This window comes from Fukomys damarensis, unplaced genomic scaffold (genome assembly GCF_012274545.1).
Source record: "Fukomys damarensis isolate Sample0158 unplaced genomic scaffold, DMR_v1.0_HiC HiC_scaffold_8, whole genome shotgun sequence".
Classification (NCBI taxonomy): domain Eukaryota; kingdom Metazoa; phylum Chordata; class Mammalia; order Rodentia; family Bathyergidae; genus Fukomys; species Fukomys damarensis.
The window spans coordinates 3,210,132-3,227,784 of record NW_022900920.1 but is presented as its reverse complement, the minus strand read 5'-3'; the positions used below and the strand labels follow the sequence as shown (position 1 = coordinate 3,227,784).

The window sequence follows — 17,653 nt, the reverse complement described above, 5'->3', positions numbered from 1 at the left end:
TTTTTTTTTTTTTTTTTTTTTTTTTTTTTTTTTTTTTTTGGTTCCAATGATTGAACTTGGGTCCTTGCGCTTGCAAAGCAGGCACCAGAACCACTGAGCTAGATCCCTGGCCCCCAACTTTTATTTTCTACATGAGCATGGAAGGTAGTCTTAGAAGACTAGTTCCCTATCCCTGCAGAGTATTATTATAGGAGAAAGATTAAGATGACTCCAGTTTTAACCATTCTGCTCTGAAAGCCACAGAGTAGCAGTAGTCCTGGCCATACTTATTTTTTAATGTTCTAGATTCTGGATGTGAGCATGGGGTTGTGGGTTTAGAGAGAAGGATGTATATTCTTTCGTCTCACTTCAGAATTTCTTCAAAAATTGCTCATATGCTAGCAAATATCAGATTAATGGATGTTTATTTGTTGAATAGTCTATGCAAGCCATTGTGTTAGGCTCTAGAGAGATCACAAATAAGGTTTTGTTTTTGTTTTGTTGTGGTACTGAAGATTGAACTCAGAGTCTTCACATGGAGCTATACTCCCAGTTCTGTTTTTATTTTTCATTTTGATATAAGTTCTCATCAAGTTTCCTAAACAGGGCTGGAAATTATGATCTTCTTGCTTCAGCATCCCAGAGTGCTGTGATTACAGGTGTGCACCAATATTTGATACTGGTTTTTTTCAGCTTTAATTGAGTTTATTGGTGCATTTTAGGCATACAGTACAGTTACATTCATTGTTGGGATCTTGTACCTCTACATGACAAGTCTTGGTTCTCATTTTTTCCCCTTGTCCCTACCCTCCTTGATACTGTTTTTGTAGATGTTATATATACAAGTATCTGCATGCCCAGTTCTTTCACACTGATTTACTTGGTCACTTAGCATTTCTGTATAACTTCTCAAAACAGAAAAATGCCTAGCATTTATTGTTGATTAATTAATGTTACTGAATAAATAACAAATGAACAAATGGGATCTTTTCACAAATAAAAATGCCAACGTATGGTCTTGCATTATACAGATGTTGCTAAATGGAGGGGCTTACATATATATGATTACGTGTTAACTCATCATTTTGTTTGTTCTTTCTTTCAACAAGTATAGGGATAGAAAGGTAAAAAAGACATATCAAATTTTATAGATAAATACTTGTTAGATATAAATCATATTGCATTTGTGCTGTTTCAACATAGAAAAGCTGTGATTTTGAAGGCCTGAGTCCAAATTCATGTGATAGTTCTACCATGAAACATATTTTGACAAGTTATTTATTATTGTGCCTCAGTATTAAAGGAAAAGCTAAACTCATCATCCTGATTTGACAGAGTCACCAAATTAATAAAAATAGTAAAGGCAAATAACTTATTCAAGTAATGTTAAAACAATAATTTTAATTTTCTGGGTCACAATGTCCAATTTGAACAAAAGCAACCACAAAAAAAGGTTCCGCTATATTATCAGCAGATTTTCCTTCTGAATTAAATCTTATTTTTGTGTTTTGCTTTGTTTCTGTAATTGTCAGTGTTAGGTTTAGGAGACTAAAACAAAATTGTAAATGTGAAAAATATTTGAAAATATGAGTATTCATTATATAAAAATTAACAATGCTCTTTATTCCAGCAAGGAAAAAACAATTCTTTCTATAAGTCATGGGTTTAGAGCTCTATATGTTTTCAGGTTTGAGAAATCAACTATGTAATTTTTCCTGTATACTGAGTGATGATTCTCAAAGTTCCTAGAATCTGATTTTATCCAGATAAATTTCAATCTAAAAAGTGCTAAGAATCTACAGTCTGACAATTATGAGGTTTGGGATAAAATTTAAACCATTGTGTTTGTATTTGATGAACTCATAAGTAGCCATCCTCTTTGCAGATCAAGTGGATTTCAAACCAACACTGATTAAGAGAGACAAGGAAGGATACTACATCCTTGTAAAGGGAACAATCCAAGAGGAAGAGATAACAATATTCTGATTAAGAGAGACAAGGAAGGATACTACATCCTTGTAAAGGGAACAATCCAAGAGGAAGAGATAACAATCATAAATACATATGCACCAAACACTAGTGCATCCAACTATATAAAACAAATAATAATGGACATAAAAATCATACAAGCACTAATACAGTAGTAGTGGAGGACCTCAACACCCAATGTCACAAATAGTTAGATAAACTAGACAAAAAATAAACAACAAAATACTAGAATTCAATCAAACTCTTAAACAAATGAACTTAACATGTGTTCAGTGTTCCACCCTACAAAATCAGAATACCTATTTTCAGTGCACATGGATTTTTTTCCACAATAGACACATATTTGCTCTTAAAACATGTTTAAATAAGTGCAAAGAAATTAAAATATCCCCTGTGTATTATCAGACCCTAGTGAAATGAAATTGGGGATCAATAGCAAAAGAAACTGCAAGAATTTCATAAGCACATGGAAATTGAACAACGCACTTCTGAATAACCAGTGGGTCACACAGGAAATTAAAGAAATCAGACAGTTCCTACAATTAAGTAACAATAACAGTACAACATATTGGAATCTATAGGACACAATGAAATCAGTCTTATGAGAGAAATTCATAGCAGTGAGGACTCAAATTAGGAAAGCAGAGTGAGCTCAATTAAACCTGATGCTAAACCTCAATATTCTAGAAAAAGATCAGGATAAACCCAAAGCTCATATAAGAGAGGAAATTATAAAGATCAGGGCAGAAATCAGTGCAATAAGCGCTAAGACAGTGATACAAACAATGAAGCCAAGACTAGGTTCTTTGGAAGAATAAACAAAATTGACAAACACTTAGCCAACCTTATCAAAAAAAGGAAAGAAAAGGCCCAAATCCATGCAGTTAGGAATGAAAAGGCTGAAATTACAACAGACCCAGCAGAAATCCAGAGGATCATCAATACCTACTTTGAGAATTTGCATGCAATAAGATGGAAAATAGAAGAAATGGACAGATACCTAGTTATGTATGGATTACCAAAGTTGAGCAAAGATGACCTAAAAATTCTAACCAACCCAATATCAATCAGTGAAATTGAAAATGTAATTAAAAACTTACCGACTAAGAAAAGCCCAAGTCCTGATGGCTTCACTGCTGAATTCTACAAGACATTGTAGAGGATATACTGCCACTGATGGTCAAAAACTTAAAACCTCAAACAAAAATCAGGAACAAAACAAGGATATCTATCACTACTCCTCTTCAATATAGTTTTGGAAACATTAGCAGCAGCAATTATAACCAATTTCTGTAAACTATCTGGATACAAGCTCAACACACAAAAATCAAGTTTTTCTGTACATGAAAAACAGACTCACTGAAAGAGAAATGGGGAAAATAATTCCTTTCACAATAGCATCCAAAAAATTAAAATACCTAAAATCAGTCTAACAAAAGACATCAAAGACGTCTACTCTGAAAACTACAGCACTCTGAAAAACAAAAGATTGAACAGGATATCAGAAAATGGAAAGATATCCATTGCACCTGGGTAGGAACAATCAACACAGTAAAAATGGCCATAATTCCAAAACTGCTGTATAGATTCAATGCAATCCCAATTGAAATCCCAGCAGCATACTTCATGGACCTTGAGAAAACAATCCAAAAATTCGTTTGGAACCAGAAGAAGCCTAGAATATCAAAAGCAATTTTAGGAAATAAAGGCAAGGAAGGGGTATCACAATTCCTGACATGAAACTGTATTATAAAGCTACTGTGATAAAACAGTGTGGTACTGGCAAAGAAACAGACCTGAGGACCAGTTTAACAGATTAGAAGATTCAGAAACAACTCCAAACACACTCAGCCACCTCATCTTTGACAAAGGAGCCAAGCACCCTTATTGGAGAAAAGATAGCTTCTTTAATAAACGGTGCTGGAAAACTGGGTCTCAACTTGCCAAATATTAAAACTAGACTTATATCTCTCACCATGCACTAAACTAAAATCAAAATGGATTAAAGATCTAAATGTTAGAAGAGAAACACAAAACCAGCTGGAAGATAAGTGAGGTAGAACTCTTGAAGAAATTGGTGTAGGAAAAGATTTTATGAACAAAACCTCAGTTGCTCTTGAAGTAGCACAATCAATAAGTGGGAAGTCTTCTTATTAGAAAGCTTTTGCAAATGCCCCCAACTATATAAAACAAATATTAAGTAACATGAAAAACCAAATAAGCACTAATACAATTGTAGTGGGGGATCTAAATACTCCACTATCCAAATAGACAGATCATCTAGGCAGAAAATCAACAATGAAATACTAGAGCTGAACTAAGCTTTTGAATGCATGGACTTAATAGATGTCTACAGAGTGTTCCACCCCACAAAATCAGAATATACATTCTTTTCACCTGCACATGGGTCACTCTCCAAGATAGACCACATACTGGCTCACAGAACAGGTCTGAATAAATGCAAAAGAATCAAAGTTATCCCCTCTATATTATCAGATCATAGTGCAATCAAGGTGGAGTTCAATAGCACTAGTGCAATCAAGCTGGAGATCAATAGCATAAGAAACCATAGGAATTTCACAAACACATGGAAATGAACAACACTCTCCTGAACGATCAAGGGATCACAGAAGAAATTGAAGAATAAATTAGACAGTTTTTACAAATAAATGAAAATGCCAATACAACATACAGGAATCCATGGGACACAATGAAAGCAGTTCTATGTGGAAAATTCATAACACTGAGTGCTCACACTAGGAAAACAGAGTGAGCTCAAATAAACAACCTAATAATGAATCTTATACTACTACAAAACAAGAGCAAGAAAAACCCAAAGCTCGAATAAGAAAGGAAATGATAAAGATTAGACCAGAAATCAATGCAATGGAAGCTAAGAAAACAATACAAAAAATAAATGAATCAAAGAGTTGGTTTTTTGAAAGAATAAATGAAATCAATAAACCCTTAGCTAACCTTATCAAAAAAAGGAAAGAAAAGGCTCAGATCCACGCAATGAGGAATGAAATAGGTGAAGTCACAACAGACCCAACAGAAATCCAGAGGATTATTAATACCTACTTTGAGAAACTGTACTCGAATAAAATGGAAAACACAGAAGAAATTGACAGATTTTAGGCTACTTATGAATTACCAAAGTTGTACAAAGAAGATAAAAGCATTTTAAACATTGCAATTACAATCAGTGAAATTGAAAATGTAATTAAAAATTTAGCAACAAAGAAAAGCCCAGGTGCTGATGGATTCACTGCTGAATTTTACAAGACGTTTAGAGAAGAACTACTGCCATTACTCTTCAAACTTTTCAATGAAATTGAAATGGAAGAAGTACTTCCAAATTTATTCCTAGAAGCAAGTATCACTTTAATTCCCAAACCAGGGGAAAACACAACTAAAAAAGAGAACTACAGGCCAATCTCCTTAATGAATATAGATATAAAAATCTTTAATAAGATACTAGCAAACAGAATACAGAGGATCATCAAGCAGATCATACATCCTGACAACGTCGGATTTATTCCAGGGATGCAAGGATGGTTCAACATACATAAGTCAATAAATGTAATACACTATATTAACAAAGTCAAGGATAGAAACCATATAATCCTCTCGATAGATGCAGAAAAAGCATTTAACAAAATTCAACACTCATTCACGATAAAAACCCTGTGGAAGATTGGAATAGATGGTCTATATCTAAACTTAATAAAGGCTATCTATGAAAAACCAACAGACAACATCATAGTAAATGGCCCAAAACTGAAAACTTTCACATTAAAATCAGGAACAAGACAAGGATGTCCACTATCACCACTCCTCTTTGATATAGTTTTGGAAACATTAGCCACAGCAATTAGACAAGAGAAAGAAATTAAAGCAATAAAGATAGGAAAGGAAGAAGTTAAACAGTCATTATTTGCTGGTGATATGATACTCTACACTGAAGACCCAAAAAACTACACCAAAAGACTTCTAGACTTAATTGACACTTTTAGCAGAGTAGCTGGATACAAGGTCAACACCCAAAAATCAGCAGCCTTCTTGTACACAAATAACAGACTCACTGAGACAGAAATTAGGAAAATAATTCCTTTCATCATAGCATCCAAAAAAATGAAGTATCTAGGAATCAATTAATGAAAGAAGCAAAAGACCTCTTCACTGAAAACTACAGCACTCTGAAAAAAGAGATCAGAGAGGATATCAGAAAATGGAAAGATATCCCCTGCTCCTGGGTAGGAAGAATCAGCATAGTGAAAATGGCCATACTACCAAACTGCTATACAGATTCAATGCAATGCTGATTGAAATTCCAACACTATATTTCACAGAACTAGAAAAAAGAATCCAAAAATTCATTTGGAACCATAAGAGACCTAGAATAGCAAAAGCCATCCTAGGTAACAGGCACATGGCAGTGGGTATAACAATTCCCAATTTGAAACTATACTACAAAGCCATTGTGATAAAAACAGCACGGTACTGGCAAAGAAACAGACCTGAGGAATAGATTGGAAGACACAGAAACAACTCCAGATATACTCAGCTGCCTCATCCTTTTTTTTTTTTTTTTTTTTTTTTTTTGTACCAGGGATTGAACTCGGGTCCTTACACTTGCAAGGCAGGCCAATGAACTGCTGAGCTAAATCCCCAGCCCAGCTACCTCGTCTTTGACAAAGGAGCTGACCATCCTGACTGGAGGAAAATACCCTTTTATAAATGGGTTGCAAAAACTGGATTTCAACCTGCCAAATATTAAAATTAGACCCTTATCTTTTACCATGCACTAAATTAAAATCCAAGTGGATTAAAGATCTAAATATTAAAACAGAAACATTAAACTTGCTGGAAGGTAAGTTAGACAGAACTCTTGAAGACATTGGCATAGGAAAAGACTTTATGAACAAATCCTCAGTAGCACAGAAACTAGCACAAAGAATCAACAATTGGGATCTCGTCTTATTAAAAAGCTTCTGCACTTCAAAAGAAACCATCAGGAGACACTACGATGTGAAAAACAATTTTACCAGCTGCTCCTCAGACAAAGGACTATTATCTAAAATATATAAAGAACTCAAAACAATCAGCCCCCCCAAATATAAAGATCTGATTAAAAAATGGACATCTGAAATGAACAGACATTTCTCAGACAAAGAAGTAAAAGCAGCAAGCAAATATATGAAAAAATGTTCCACATCACTGGTCATTCAAGAGATGCAATGAAAACAACACTGAGATTCCACCTCACCCCACAAAGAATGGCTGCTATCAAGAAATCAAACAAGGGCCAGGGATTTAGCTTAGTGGTTCAGTGGTCTGCCTTGCAAGTGCAAGGACCTGAGTTCGATCCCCAGTACCACAAAAAAAATTTTTTTTAAAAGAAGAAATCAAACAACAATATCAAATGTTGGCAGGATTGTGTGGAGAAAGCAACCCATCTCCATTGTTGGTGGGAGTGCAGACTGGTGCAACCACTATGGAAATCATTATGGAGATACCTCAAAGAGCTGGGACTAGAGGACCTAGCCATCCCTCTGCTGGGTATCTTTCCAAAAGAATTAAAAGAATCATACCACAGTGATATATGTGCACCTATGTTTATAACAGCACAGTTTGTAATAGCTAAAACTTGGAAACAGCACATTTGCCCATCAGTTGGAAAATGGATAAAGCAGATGTGGTTTCTCTATAAAATGGAATACTACTCAGCTATAAAGAATGAGAAATTAGATTCATTCATAGGAAAATGGATACATATTGAGGATATACTCCTAAGTGAAATAAATAAATCACACATGTGTAAATACTGAGTAGTTTCTCTGGTGTGAATAAATTATAATAGTACATAAGATCCTAATGATATAATTGACAATGTGAAATAGGAAGAAAAGGGCTAAACGTGTAGGCAAAGTGGGAAGGGTAGGGGAAAGGTAATAAGGGAAAAGAAAAAATAGGAGAAAATGAAAAAATGGAAATAAAGTGTTTGTAAATGGGGAGGGGCGGAAGGGATGAAGGGAGGGCAGGGACAAGGGGAAAAAATGAGAACCAAGACCTGTCATGTAAAGGTACAAGAGCCCAATAATGAATGTAACTGTTCTGTATTCCTAAAATGTACCAATAACCTCAATGAGGAAAATAAATAAAAGCTTCTTCACATCAAGGGAAACCAACAGTGTGCAAAGACAACTCAAATGTGGGAAAATACGTTGTTCACCAGCTGTTCCTCAGACAAAGGTTTACTATCTAGAATATATAAAAAACTTAAAAAAGTCAGACCTCCAAAATTTAAAACACAATTCAAAAATGGGCATCTGAAATGAAAAGGCATTTCTCAGACAAAGAAGTAAGAGCAGCAAGCAAATATATGAAAAAATGTCCAACATCATTGGTCATTTGAGAGATGCAAATCAAAACAATACCGAGATTCCTCCTCACCCCAGAAAGAATGGCTGCTGTCATGCAATCAACCAATAACAAATGCTGGCAGGGCTGTGGGGAAAGAGGAACCCTGCTCCACTGCTGAAGTATAGACTGGTGGGTGCAACTACTGTGGAAACCAGTATAGAGATACCTCGAAGAGTTAGGCTTGCAAGTCCCATTTGCCACAGCTATTCCCCCACTGGGTACCTTCCCCAAAGAGTTAAAAGCATCATACCGCAGTGATATATGTGAACCATGTTCATAGCAGTACAGTTTGTAATAGCTAAAACTTGGAAGCAGCCAATTGCCCATCAATGGGTGACTGAGTAAAGAAAATGTGGGTTTTTTAATTTTTTTATAAAATGAAGTACTACTCAGCCATAAAGAACAAAAAACTAGAGATATAGCTAAATTGAATCATATTAAGGCGCTACTCTTAAGTGAAATAAAACACGTGTAAATACTGAATAGTTTCTCTAGTGTGAGAAACTGCACTTGTAAATAAGGATGAAAAGGTAAAATAGATAATGTGAAATAGGAAGAAAAGGTGCAAAGGGGAAGGGGAAGTGGGAGGGAAAAAGAAGGGAATGGAATTAATATGAGAAAAATGAAAAATTGGAAACAAAGTATTTGGAGACAGGGAGAAAGGAAAGGATTGAAGGGAGGGCAGGGGAATGGGGAAAAAATAAGAACCAATATGGATTATGTAAAGGTGCAAATTTCCAATGATGAATGTCATTATATTGTATACCTTAAATGTACTGATAAAATTAATTTAAAAAATAAAGAGATGACGTGCCCTGGAAAGTGAGTGTTAGGCAGAGCAGGGTATATGACAAGTATGTGCAGTATATGTGTGATGGTAGCACACCTGAACCCTGAATAGTCAGAGTGCCAAGGAAATTATGGCACTGAATGCTGATGGTAACATACGTAGGCTGCAAATGACTAGACTACTCTTGCATAGCTCATAGATGTGTGTGGGTTGAAGTCTCATGAAAGGTACAGTGGTTTAAGGATGGAATTTATAGAGCATATGCTCCTGTGATCGACTGTCCTGTGACCAGGGAGGGTGACATTAGGCTTACAGGTGGCTGGGAAGTTCATTTGTAATATTCAAGGCATAGAAGTTAGGTCTGATTTATTTATTTGTTTGTTTGTTTGTTTGTTTGTTTTTGTACCAGGGATCTATCTCAGGCCTTTGCGCTTGTGAGGCAAGTGGCAGAACCACTGAGTCAAATCCCCAGCCCAATCTGATTTATTAAATAAGCAACAATAATTTTATGACCAAAGGCCATTCATTTTACTCCCTGACCTTAGTTTCTTTTGCCTGTAAAATAAAGAGGTTAGATTTGAATATTGAATCTCTCACATTTGTACATTCAATACTTAAAATAGTTTTCTGCTTTAAAGTATTAAGTAAATTTAATGGTAGATTGTGTGTATATGCGTGTGTGTGTGTGTGTGTGTGTGTGTGTGTGTGTGTGTATAGGCTGTGCCTAATATGAACAGAACATGTTATATGCCATTTTTAAAATGTACTGACAGAGTTTTTTCCCTCTACCTTTTAGATGGCTGAATACTTTAGGAATGCTGGCCAGTCAGGGCATCGATGTTGTGATACGGCACTCATTTTTTGACCATGGATACAATCATCTGGTGGACCAGAATTTTAACCCATTACCAGTAAGTGTGAGATAAAGATTCTTAGCTCATTTTCTATATCATTTAGTTCTTTTGATCATGCCTTTTTCCACACTAGGAGAATGTTTCTTCTTTTACTATTGTCAATTAATTTAAGAAATCCACAGAAGCATTCTTGTTCTTGTTCCCTTGACCCATTTTACAGACTTCTGCCTTCAACACACACACACACACACACACACACACACACACACACACACATACATGTGTTAATATACATTTGTATATATTTATTACTATTATTTTAATAAATCTTGTGCAATCAAGATTCCATATCTACTTGTGGCCTGTTTGAATTCTGCTTGAGAGTGAATTTTTCCAGGTTTTTGTTTTTCTTTTTGTTTTGGAGGCAGGGTCACACTATGTAATTCAGGCTGCTGGCTGTAAACTCACTATGTAGCCCAGGCTGGCCTTGAACTCACAGGAATCCTCCTTCCCCAGCCTCAAGTGCTGGGATTACAAAGACATCATGGTCATGACAAAAGATCAGACCCCTCTAACTAACTCATAAAATGTCAGAGTTGGGATTCCCTTTTGAGATGATCTAGTTCTGCACCATAAAGAGATGATAGTTTAGGCCATGGAAGCAAATAGGGGTTGTAGCACCATCAGCCCTCCACTCTATTCTGTGCCTTGGTCTAGTCTAGAAAAAAAATCCAAACCATAACAATAAATGTTGGGCCGGGGATTTAGCTCAGCGGTTCAGTGGCCTGCCTCGCAAGCGCAAGTACCTGAGTTCGATCCCCTAAAAAAAAAAAAAAAAAAAAAAAAAAAAAACAATAAATGTTCCTGCCTCTTGCTCCCTTTTGCCCTTTTCTATCCCACTCCTTTCACATTCCACACCCTGAACCAGGAGGCTTCAGAGCCCAGAGCAAGAAACACCTTGGTTCCCAACAACCCTGTTTCCATGTCTCAAAATAACCTATGTAGGTTAGAGTATGTAGTGATTATTGTACCACTGACTCCAAGACTCCAGTTAAATCATAAATATTAAAACTAACTGGCACAACTGCTTTCATTCACAGAATAAAAATAACTCTCTCAAAGCATATGTGTAGTACGGTAGGGTGGGGAAGAGTGGCATAGAAGTTTTCAGTTTGGAACTACAGCATTTTGTTTTCTTTTGTCTTAGCTTATATATTTGTAGAAACAAAATAATTGGAAAAGTATCTATAAAATGTAAGCATTAAACAACTATAAAATTACATATTTTATTTGAAATAAATATGTTATTGAACATTATGCCCTGAGGAGGTTAATAATACACAAAGGAATAAAGAAATAGTAGAGTACTGTAAGGGCTTCTCTAGAAGGGAAGGGTTTCTCTAAGGACAGGAAGTCGAGAGCCAAGGGCACTAAGAAACTGGCTATGCAGATCTTGCAGAAGAGGCTAACACAAAGCCTCCAAGACAGGAACAAACTTGGCATGCTTGTGGAAACACAAGAACACTAAAATGACTAGGGCATGGCGAGGGAGAAGTAGACTGGTTGGAAATGAGATAGGCAGGTGTTAGATCACACCCAGCAGTTTAGCTTTCGTACTTAGTATGAAAAGCCATGAGATGACTTTAATCAGAGAAGTAATATGATCTAACTTACACTTTTAAAAGATCACATTAACATAATTAATGCAACAAATGTTAGTTATCACTTTTTTCATTGAGTTTATTGGTATATTTTAGGTATACAGTACAGTTACATTCATCATTGGGATCTTGTACCTTTATTTGATGTATCTTGGTTCTTATTTTTTACCCATTCCCCTGCCCTCCCTTCACCCCCTTCACCCTTCCCTATTTACAAAAACTTTGTTTCCATTTTTTGCTTTTTTCCTATTTTTTCTTTTCCCTAATTTCCTTTTTAATAATGATGTACATAATTTATAAGTCATTTTTAAAATGGTACATCAACAAAGCTATAAAAACTGTTCTCCTTATGCCCTTTTCCTTTTCTTTTTTCCTTCACTGAAATTTTATTTACTCTTCCTGATCACATACTATGAATTTATTGCTATTCTTGGAAATGGACCACTGTGATGAACCAAAATTTCAGGTTGCTCAGAGTTTATAATGTAGGGCAGTGGCAGCAAACCTATGGCATGCATGCCATAGAGGGCTCTTTGTATTATTGAAAGCTCTAAAAGGTTCACTGAGAAATGGGAAATAAATAAACATGAACAAGGTAATTTTCACTTGTCATAAGTGCTCTAAAGGCAGCCTAGTGAAGTAAATACAACTTTTTAAATGTATTTTGCTGAAAATAAAATAAAACTCTAGAAGGTTATTAAGTAAACATCCAGGGCATCTCAGATAAATAGTAAGAGCTAGAATTGTCTGGGTTTTCCAGCTTTAAATCCTGTTTTCTTTTCACTGTGCCACACTGTTTCTTTCAGTACCCCTTTAGGTCTTTGTTGTGGCTTGAGGCAAATTTTTCTTGGAGAAAAACACGCCTTTGGGGTAAGTTGAGAGAAGAAAACAGACTAGAAAAAAAATAGTCTTTGGATGACTAGATAGGCTTCATTTGTAGAGCTGGACAAACTCAGCTTCCTTATCAACCCTCTACATACCTTTTCTTAGCCATGTATAAGTTAAAGACCAAAGTTTCCATGGCTTTGTTCTCCCAATATGAGAGTTACTGTCAATGACTTCCTTTAAAATTATGGCAGTTGATACTTGTGACAGCAGGACTCAAAGAAGTCCATAGGAAGCTAAAACAAGTTCTATTGATTTAACACAAAAGCTCAAATAGCTGTATTTCTTGGAACAAGCTCCAATAAAGAAACTGGATATAAAAGCACTTAAAAATGTAGCCACTTTTTATCTTTCTTTATGGTAATAAATTCTGCACGTAGTAAGTCGAGAAACTGCATCTGGGAGTCATCCTGTCTCCCCTGGAAAGAATTTACAATTCTAGATGGGTACCAATCTGACAGTGCCAGCAAGCCCCTGGCATGTCTATGGAGACAGGTCTGGGGATCATATTGCTTGCCACTATGGGGACTTGCACAATTGATAGCAAAACACTGCCAATAAAAATTTGTGGAATTTACATTGTGATTAAACCTTCACTGGGGTTTGTTAAGAGTTTAAGGGATTAGTGAGTTTGGCTGCCTCAAAGGAAAAAAATCAATATTTTCTATTCCAGTTTCTTCAAACCTTGCTTAGTGCATCAGGGAAAGATCTTATTAGCAAACTCTGGTTTTTATTTGTTAGTACTAATGGGTAAATTCAGAAAAAGTGAGCAAGTTGGCCCAATCAATCCTCAAGACATATACCATATTGCCCCTCCCTGTGCTTACTGAACTTTTACCCCGTTGCAGCCCAGCTCTGGTGGGGCCATTAGCCGCGATCCATTATAATGGTGTATGTCTATTATTATTACCCATTTGTCCAGCCCCATAGAATGGATACCACCACTAGAGAATTCTACTACAGAACTAGTGAACTTGTGGTGTTAATATGCCTGCTCAGGTGCATCCAGTGTAGCACTCTAGTGGGGAATGTTGATAATGGAGGAGACTGTAAATGTATAGGAGCATAGGATATATAAGGTATCTCTATACTTTCTGCTCAATGTTGCCGAGATTCTAAAACTTCTCTGAGAAAAGTCCTTTAAAAAGGAAAAAGGAGAGAAAGAGAAACCCCTACTGAGAAAATAACACTTTCAAGTGGATCCCCTGTTCTTCAGTTATTTCTCTCTAGAAAAGTGCCAGCCCTTTTCCTATCATGAGACTTTCTTTCTCTTAAGAAAATGAGAACATTTATTTGAACTATGCTTCATCACTCAATTTTCACTTCTTTCCCCTGAGCCCCCGCCCCCCGGTCACTGGGGAACAGGGGACGTGTGTCTCCACAGCCAGTCAGTCATATGCTCCCTTGGGACACGACCTAATTAGGCAGCATCATAGGGAGCAAGAGTCTAGGTCTATAACAAAGTCTGTGGGCTCTATTTCTAGCTCTGGTATACTTGTCTGTGTGTTTTAGGGTTCCAGTTTCAATGGCTAAGTGAGGATACAAATGCCTCCTTTAATTCCAAAAGGTGCTGCTACTCTCCTTGACAAAATCAGTTGTAACAGTAAGACTCTGATTTAGTATATACATATACGTGTTCTGAGTCAGGCCATCACTGGCAAGATATCATTCAGCCTTTGGAAAGAAAATCTGACTCATTGTTGCTTGTCTGGCTCACAGTTGTAGATTAAACTATCATAAGATCCTAGGAACGATTCGAAATGCTCCATCTTTGTTTTCCTTCAAAATATTACAGAGTGTATATGGTATATACTATATAGACAATATATACAGCATATAATGTTAGAGACAGTGTATATTTGTATATACATATACAAAATTATTGGAAGGGACTACAAATGTTAGAAGTGGTTTTTTTAGGGAGTGAGAATATAGAATTATAATTTTCTTCTATGTGGACTTTTGGTATGTAAACTTGCTTAAAATAAGCAATACCAAATTTTAAAATCTGAAAACATAAAGCCCATTTTAAAAGAAAAAATAGTGTTCTGAAAAGACTAAGTGCTTTAAATTACTAAGCAAATATGATCTCAGTCTAATTCATTTGACCTGTATGATTTATTCATTCATTGAGACTTATTACCTGCATCCTGTGTGCTAGATAGATACTGTGCTAGAATCTAGAGTCACTGAATCTTCCCTTAAGAAGATACAGCATAGATGAGGAGACAGCTACATTAGCAGGGGCTCTGACAGAAGCACTTTTACAGGTACAAGAGGAATACATACAGAAGCCAAACTGGATGGAGGACAGTATGGACCATCCAGGAAGATTTTCTGAAAGAAACAATGCTTAAGCTGGATCCTTAAGAAGGGAAAGTTAGCCATGGAAAAACGAGTTTGGACTGGGAAAGATCTTCTAAACACAGGCAGTAACATGTGCAAATATAAAGTATTATTTTTCAATAAGTCATGGTGGGTGAATTATGAGAAATTATTTAGGAAAGTTTTTCCCATTGCTGTCCAGTGGCCACACAGGGTGTGTGAAAATTAAAGAATTCCCAAACCACAAACCCAGAGGTTAATGGTGGAGGTACAAAAGCCAGCCAAACTAGCCTGTGACCTCTTTCTTGGTGTAGCTTTTCTTCTCTCTTTTCTTTCCCGTGGGAGCCATCAGAAAGATGAAAGAACCAAAGTGTACCTGTTTAGGCTAGTTGTGATGTGAAACCCAATCCTCTCATTAGAGGCCTTGACAAAGACTCCTCCATGAGCAGCCTTCCTTTGTGGGGACCTGTGGCTGCTGAGAGAAGGGCATCCCTTGGCTGCAGGATCAATCGCAGAGATCAGGCTGGCTCCACGTCAGAGGCCAGGCACTTGGGCTGCACGCCCACTAGACATGACTTGTTTCTTTCCTTCTTTGTGCTTCTGTCCCTGCTTCTCACATCTGAGCCCGCGCTCTGTGCCATCTAGCCAGGCAGGCATCGTCTCTGATTTTTTTTTTTTTATCATCAATTCTTGTCCATTGTTTATTGAACAACCTGAGCAGTGTATACGCAGCATGTCAGCAACACACTAGCAGTTGTAACAGCTCATACTGATTCCAGCTGCCTTGAGAAGTAAAAAGAGCTCTGGACTGAAATCAGCAGATGTAAGTTCAAAATGTCGCACAGTAATGTTTTAGTCACATGAGTCTTCATTTCCTTCTCTGTAAACAAGGGGCTAACCACACTGGGTTTGGAGAACAGAAAGTATTTGAATGTGCTGCCTAAAAGTACTAGCTTTGAAATCAAACTTAAAACCCAGCTCTACTATTTATTAGCTACATGTCCTTGGATTTACTATTAAACATCAGTAAACATCAATTTACAAAATGTAAATAATAGGATATCTATCTCAGAGAATTGTTGGAAAGAATTAAATGAGGCAATGCATATGTATATTTTATCACTTAGTAAATAGTCAATATATGTTAACTTATTTCACTTTGTAAAATATAAAATTCTGTAAGCTCCAGTAATAATTATCATTAATAACCTGAACATAACTTGGTGAGATTATAAATATGTACAGATATTTGGAAATCAAGTAATAGTGACTAAAATATGAGAAGTAGATTTTTTTGAAAGTTAAATTGCTAGAAAATTGGAAAAAATAAAAAGGAAAGCTGTGGTTTCTGCACTTGGGAGAAACTGACTGCAAATGCTTAAAAGCAAATAAACAAATATCTTTTTTTCCCTTCAGGGAAGACACTGCCAACCTTTGCCAGTGAAGGCAATGAAGGCAGTAACCAGGTTACATTACTAGTACCTTCATTTAGTTTTTATAAGTGACCCAGTAAGCACTGGAAATGATTACTTATCATATAAAAGTGCTAATGACAGCACATTATGTGAATCAATGAGAGCAACAACTGAAAATCTCAGTCATCAGTCATTTATAGTGGTCTCACACTGCAATATTGAGGGATCATAGCTACAGCAAACTGTGTGAAAAACTAAATAAATTAGGGACAAGAAGCAGTTATCGGCTCACTGTATCTGCGTTTAGAAGCATAGTGTGCCACTCTTGAGGCACTTTGCAAACGAGGAAGAGCAAGGTCAGTTCTGGAATGAGAAGAGCTACACCTTACCTGACCTCATCAGTTTACCAAACTATTAAAATTGACCTAAAAATAATGAGACATCAAAGAGGGAGGCAGAGAGGGATAAAGGGAAAACTGAAAAAGAAGGATAAAAATACCCTTTGTGGATTGGAAGTCTTTTATGTGAATGCAAAAAGATGACAAGTTTAAGGTATTTCATCTTAGATACCATATTTGCATGTATTAAGGGCATGATAATTCTGATTATGACCTTTAGTAGCAAACAGATAAGTCTCTAGTAGATGAACTTGAGAATGAAATATGGTTCTTTCCTGACTCTATTATGTTTTTGTGGCTATTTGTTTAAATAAATAGAAAAGCCCTTTTAAAACAGAAATAGAACAAGTAAACCTAAATAATTTCAAACTCCTTATTTAAATACATTACATTATAAATTTTTAAAAAATCTATCAATCATCAGGTACCTCAGTCACTTTCAACTATTATTAACCTCTGCTTATTTCATTTATGATTTGATTTTTAATAGAGCACACCTTTTTTACTTACTTTAAATGTGACTAGAGAAGATCTGTCACATGTTTTAGAATTTGTTGCTTTGCTTTGCAAAGCAGTTTCACCACCAGCCAGCAGTGTATGAGGGTTCTAATTTCTTCATGTTCTTTCCAACACTATCTGCCTTTTAATTACAGACATCTCCTACAGTTGTTTTATCATGGCTCTTATTTGCATTTCTGTAATGACTGGTGATATTGAGCATTTTTTTCCTGTGTTCATTAGTCATTTGTGAATCTCTCGAGAAATGTCTATTCAAACGTTTTTCTTTTTTGGTACCAGGGATCAAACTCAGGCCCTTGTACTTGCAAGGCAGGTGGTGGAAACACTGAGCCAAATCCCTGGTCCTATTCAAACTTTTTGACATTATTTAAGGAGCTATTTGATTTGTTGTTGAGTGGTAAGACTGCTTTAT

At 36.1% G+C, this 17,653-nt stretch overlaps 1 protein-coding gene across 3 annotated transcripts in view; it reads left to right on the top strand.

Annotated features, from left to right (window-relative positions):
• Positions 1-17,653, top strand: part of Hpse2 (heparanase 2 (inactive)) — a 770,839-nt gene that overhangs the window by 594,887 nt on the left and 158,299 nt on the right. For all 3 annotated transcript variants that reach the window (XM_010638523.2, XM_010638522.2, XM_010638521.2), the window contains one exon: positions 9,981-10,095. In XM_010638523.2, coding sequence (XP_010636825.1) covers positions 9,981-10,095 — 115 coding nt within the window. The remainder of the gene's footprint in view (positions 1-9,980; positions 10,096-17,653) is intronic.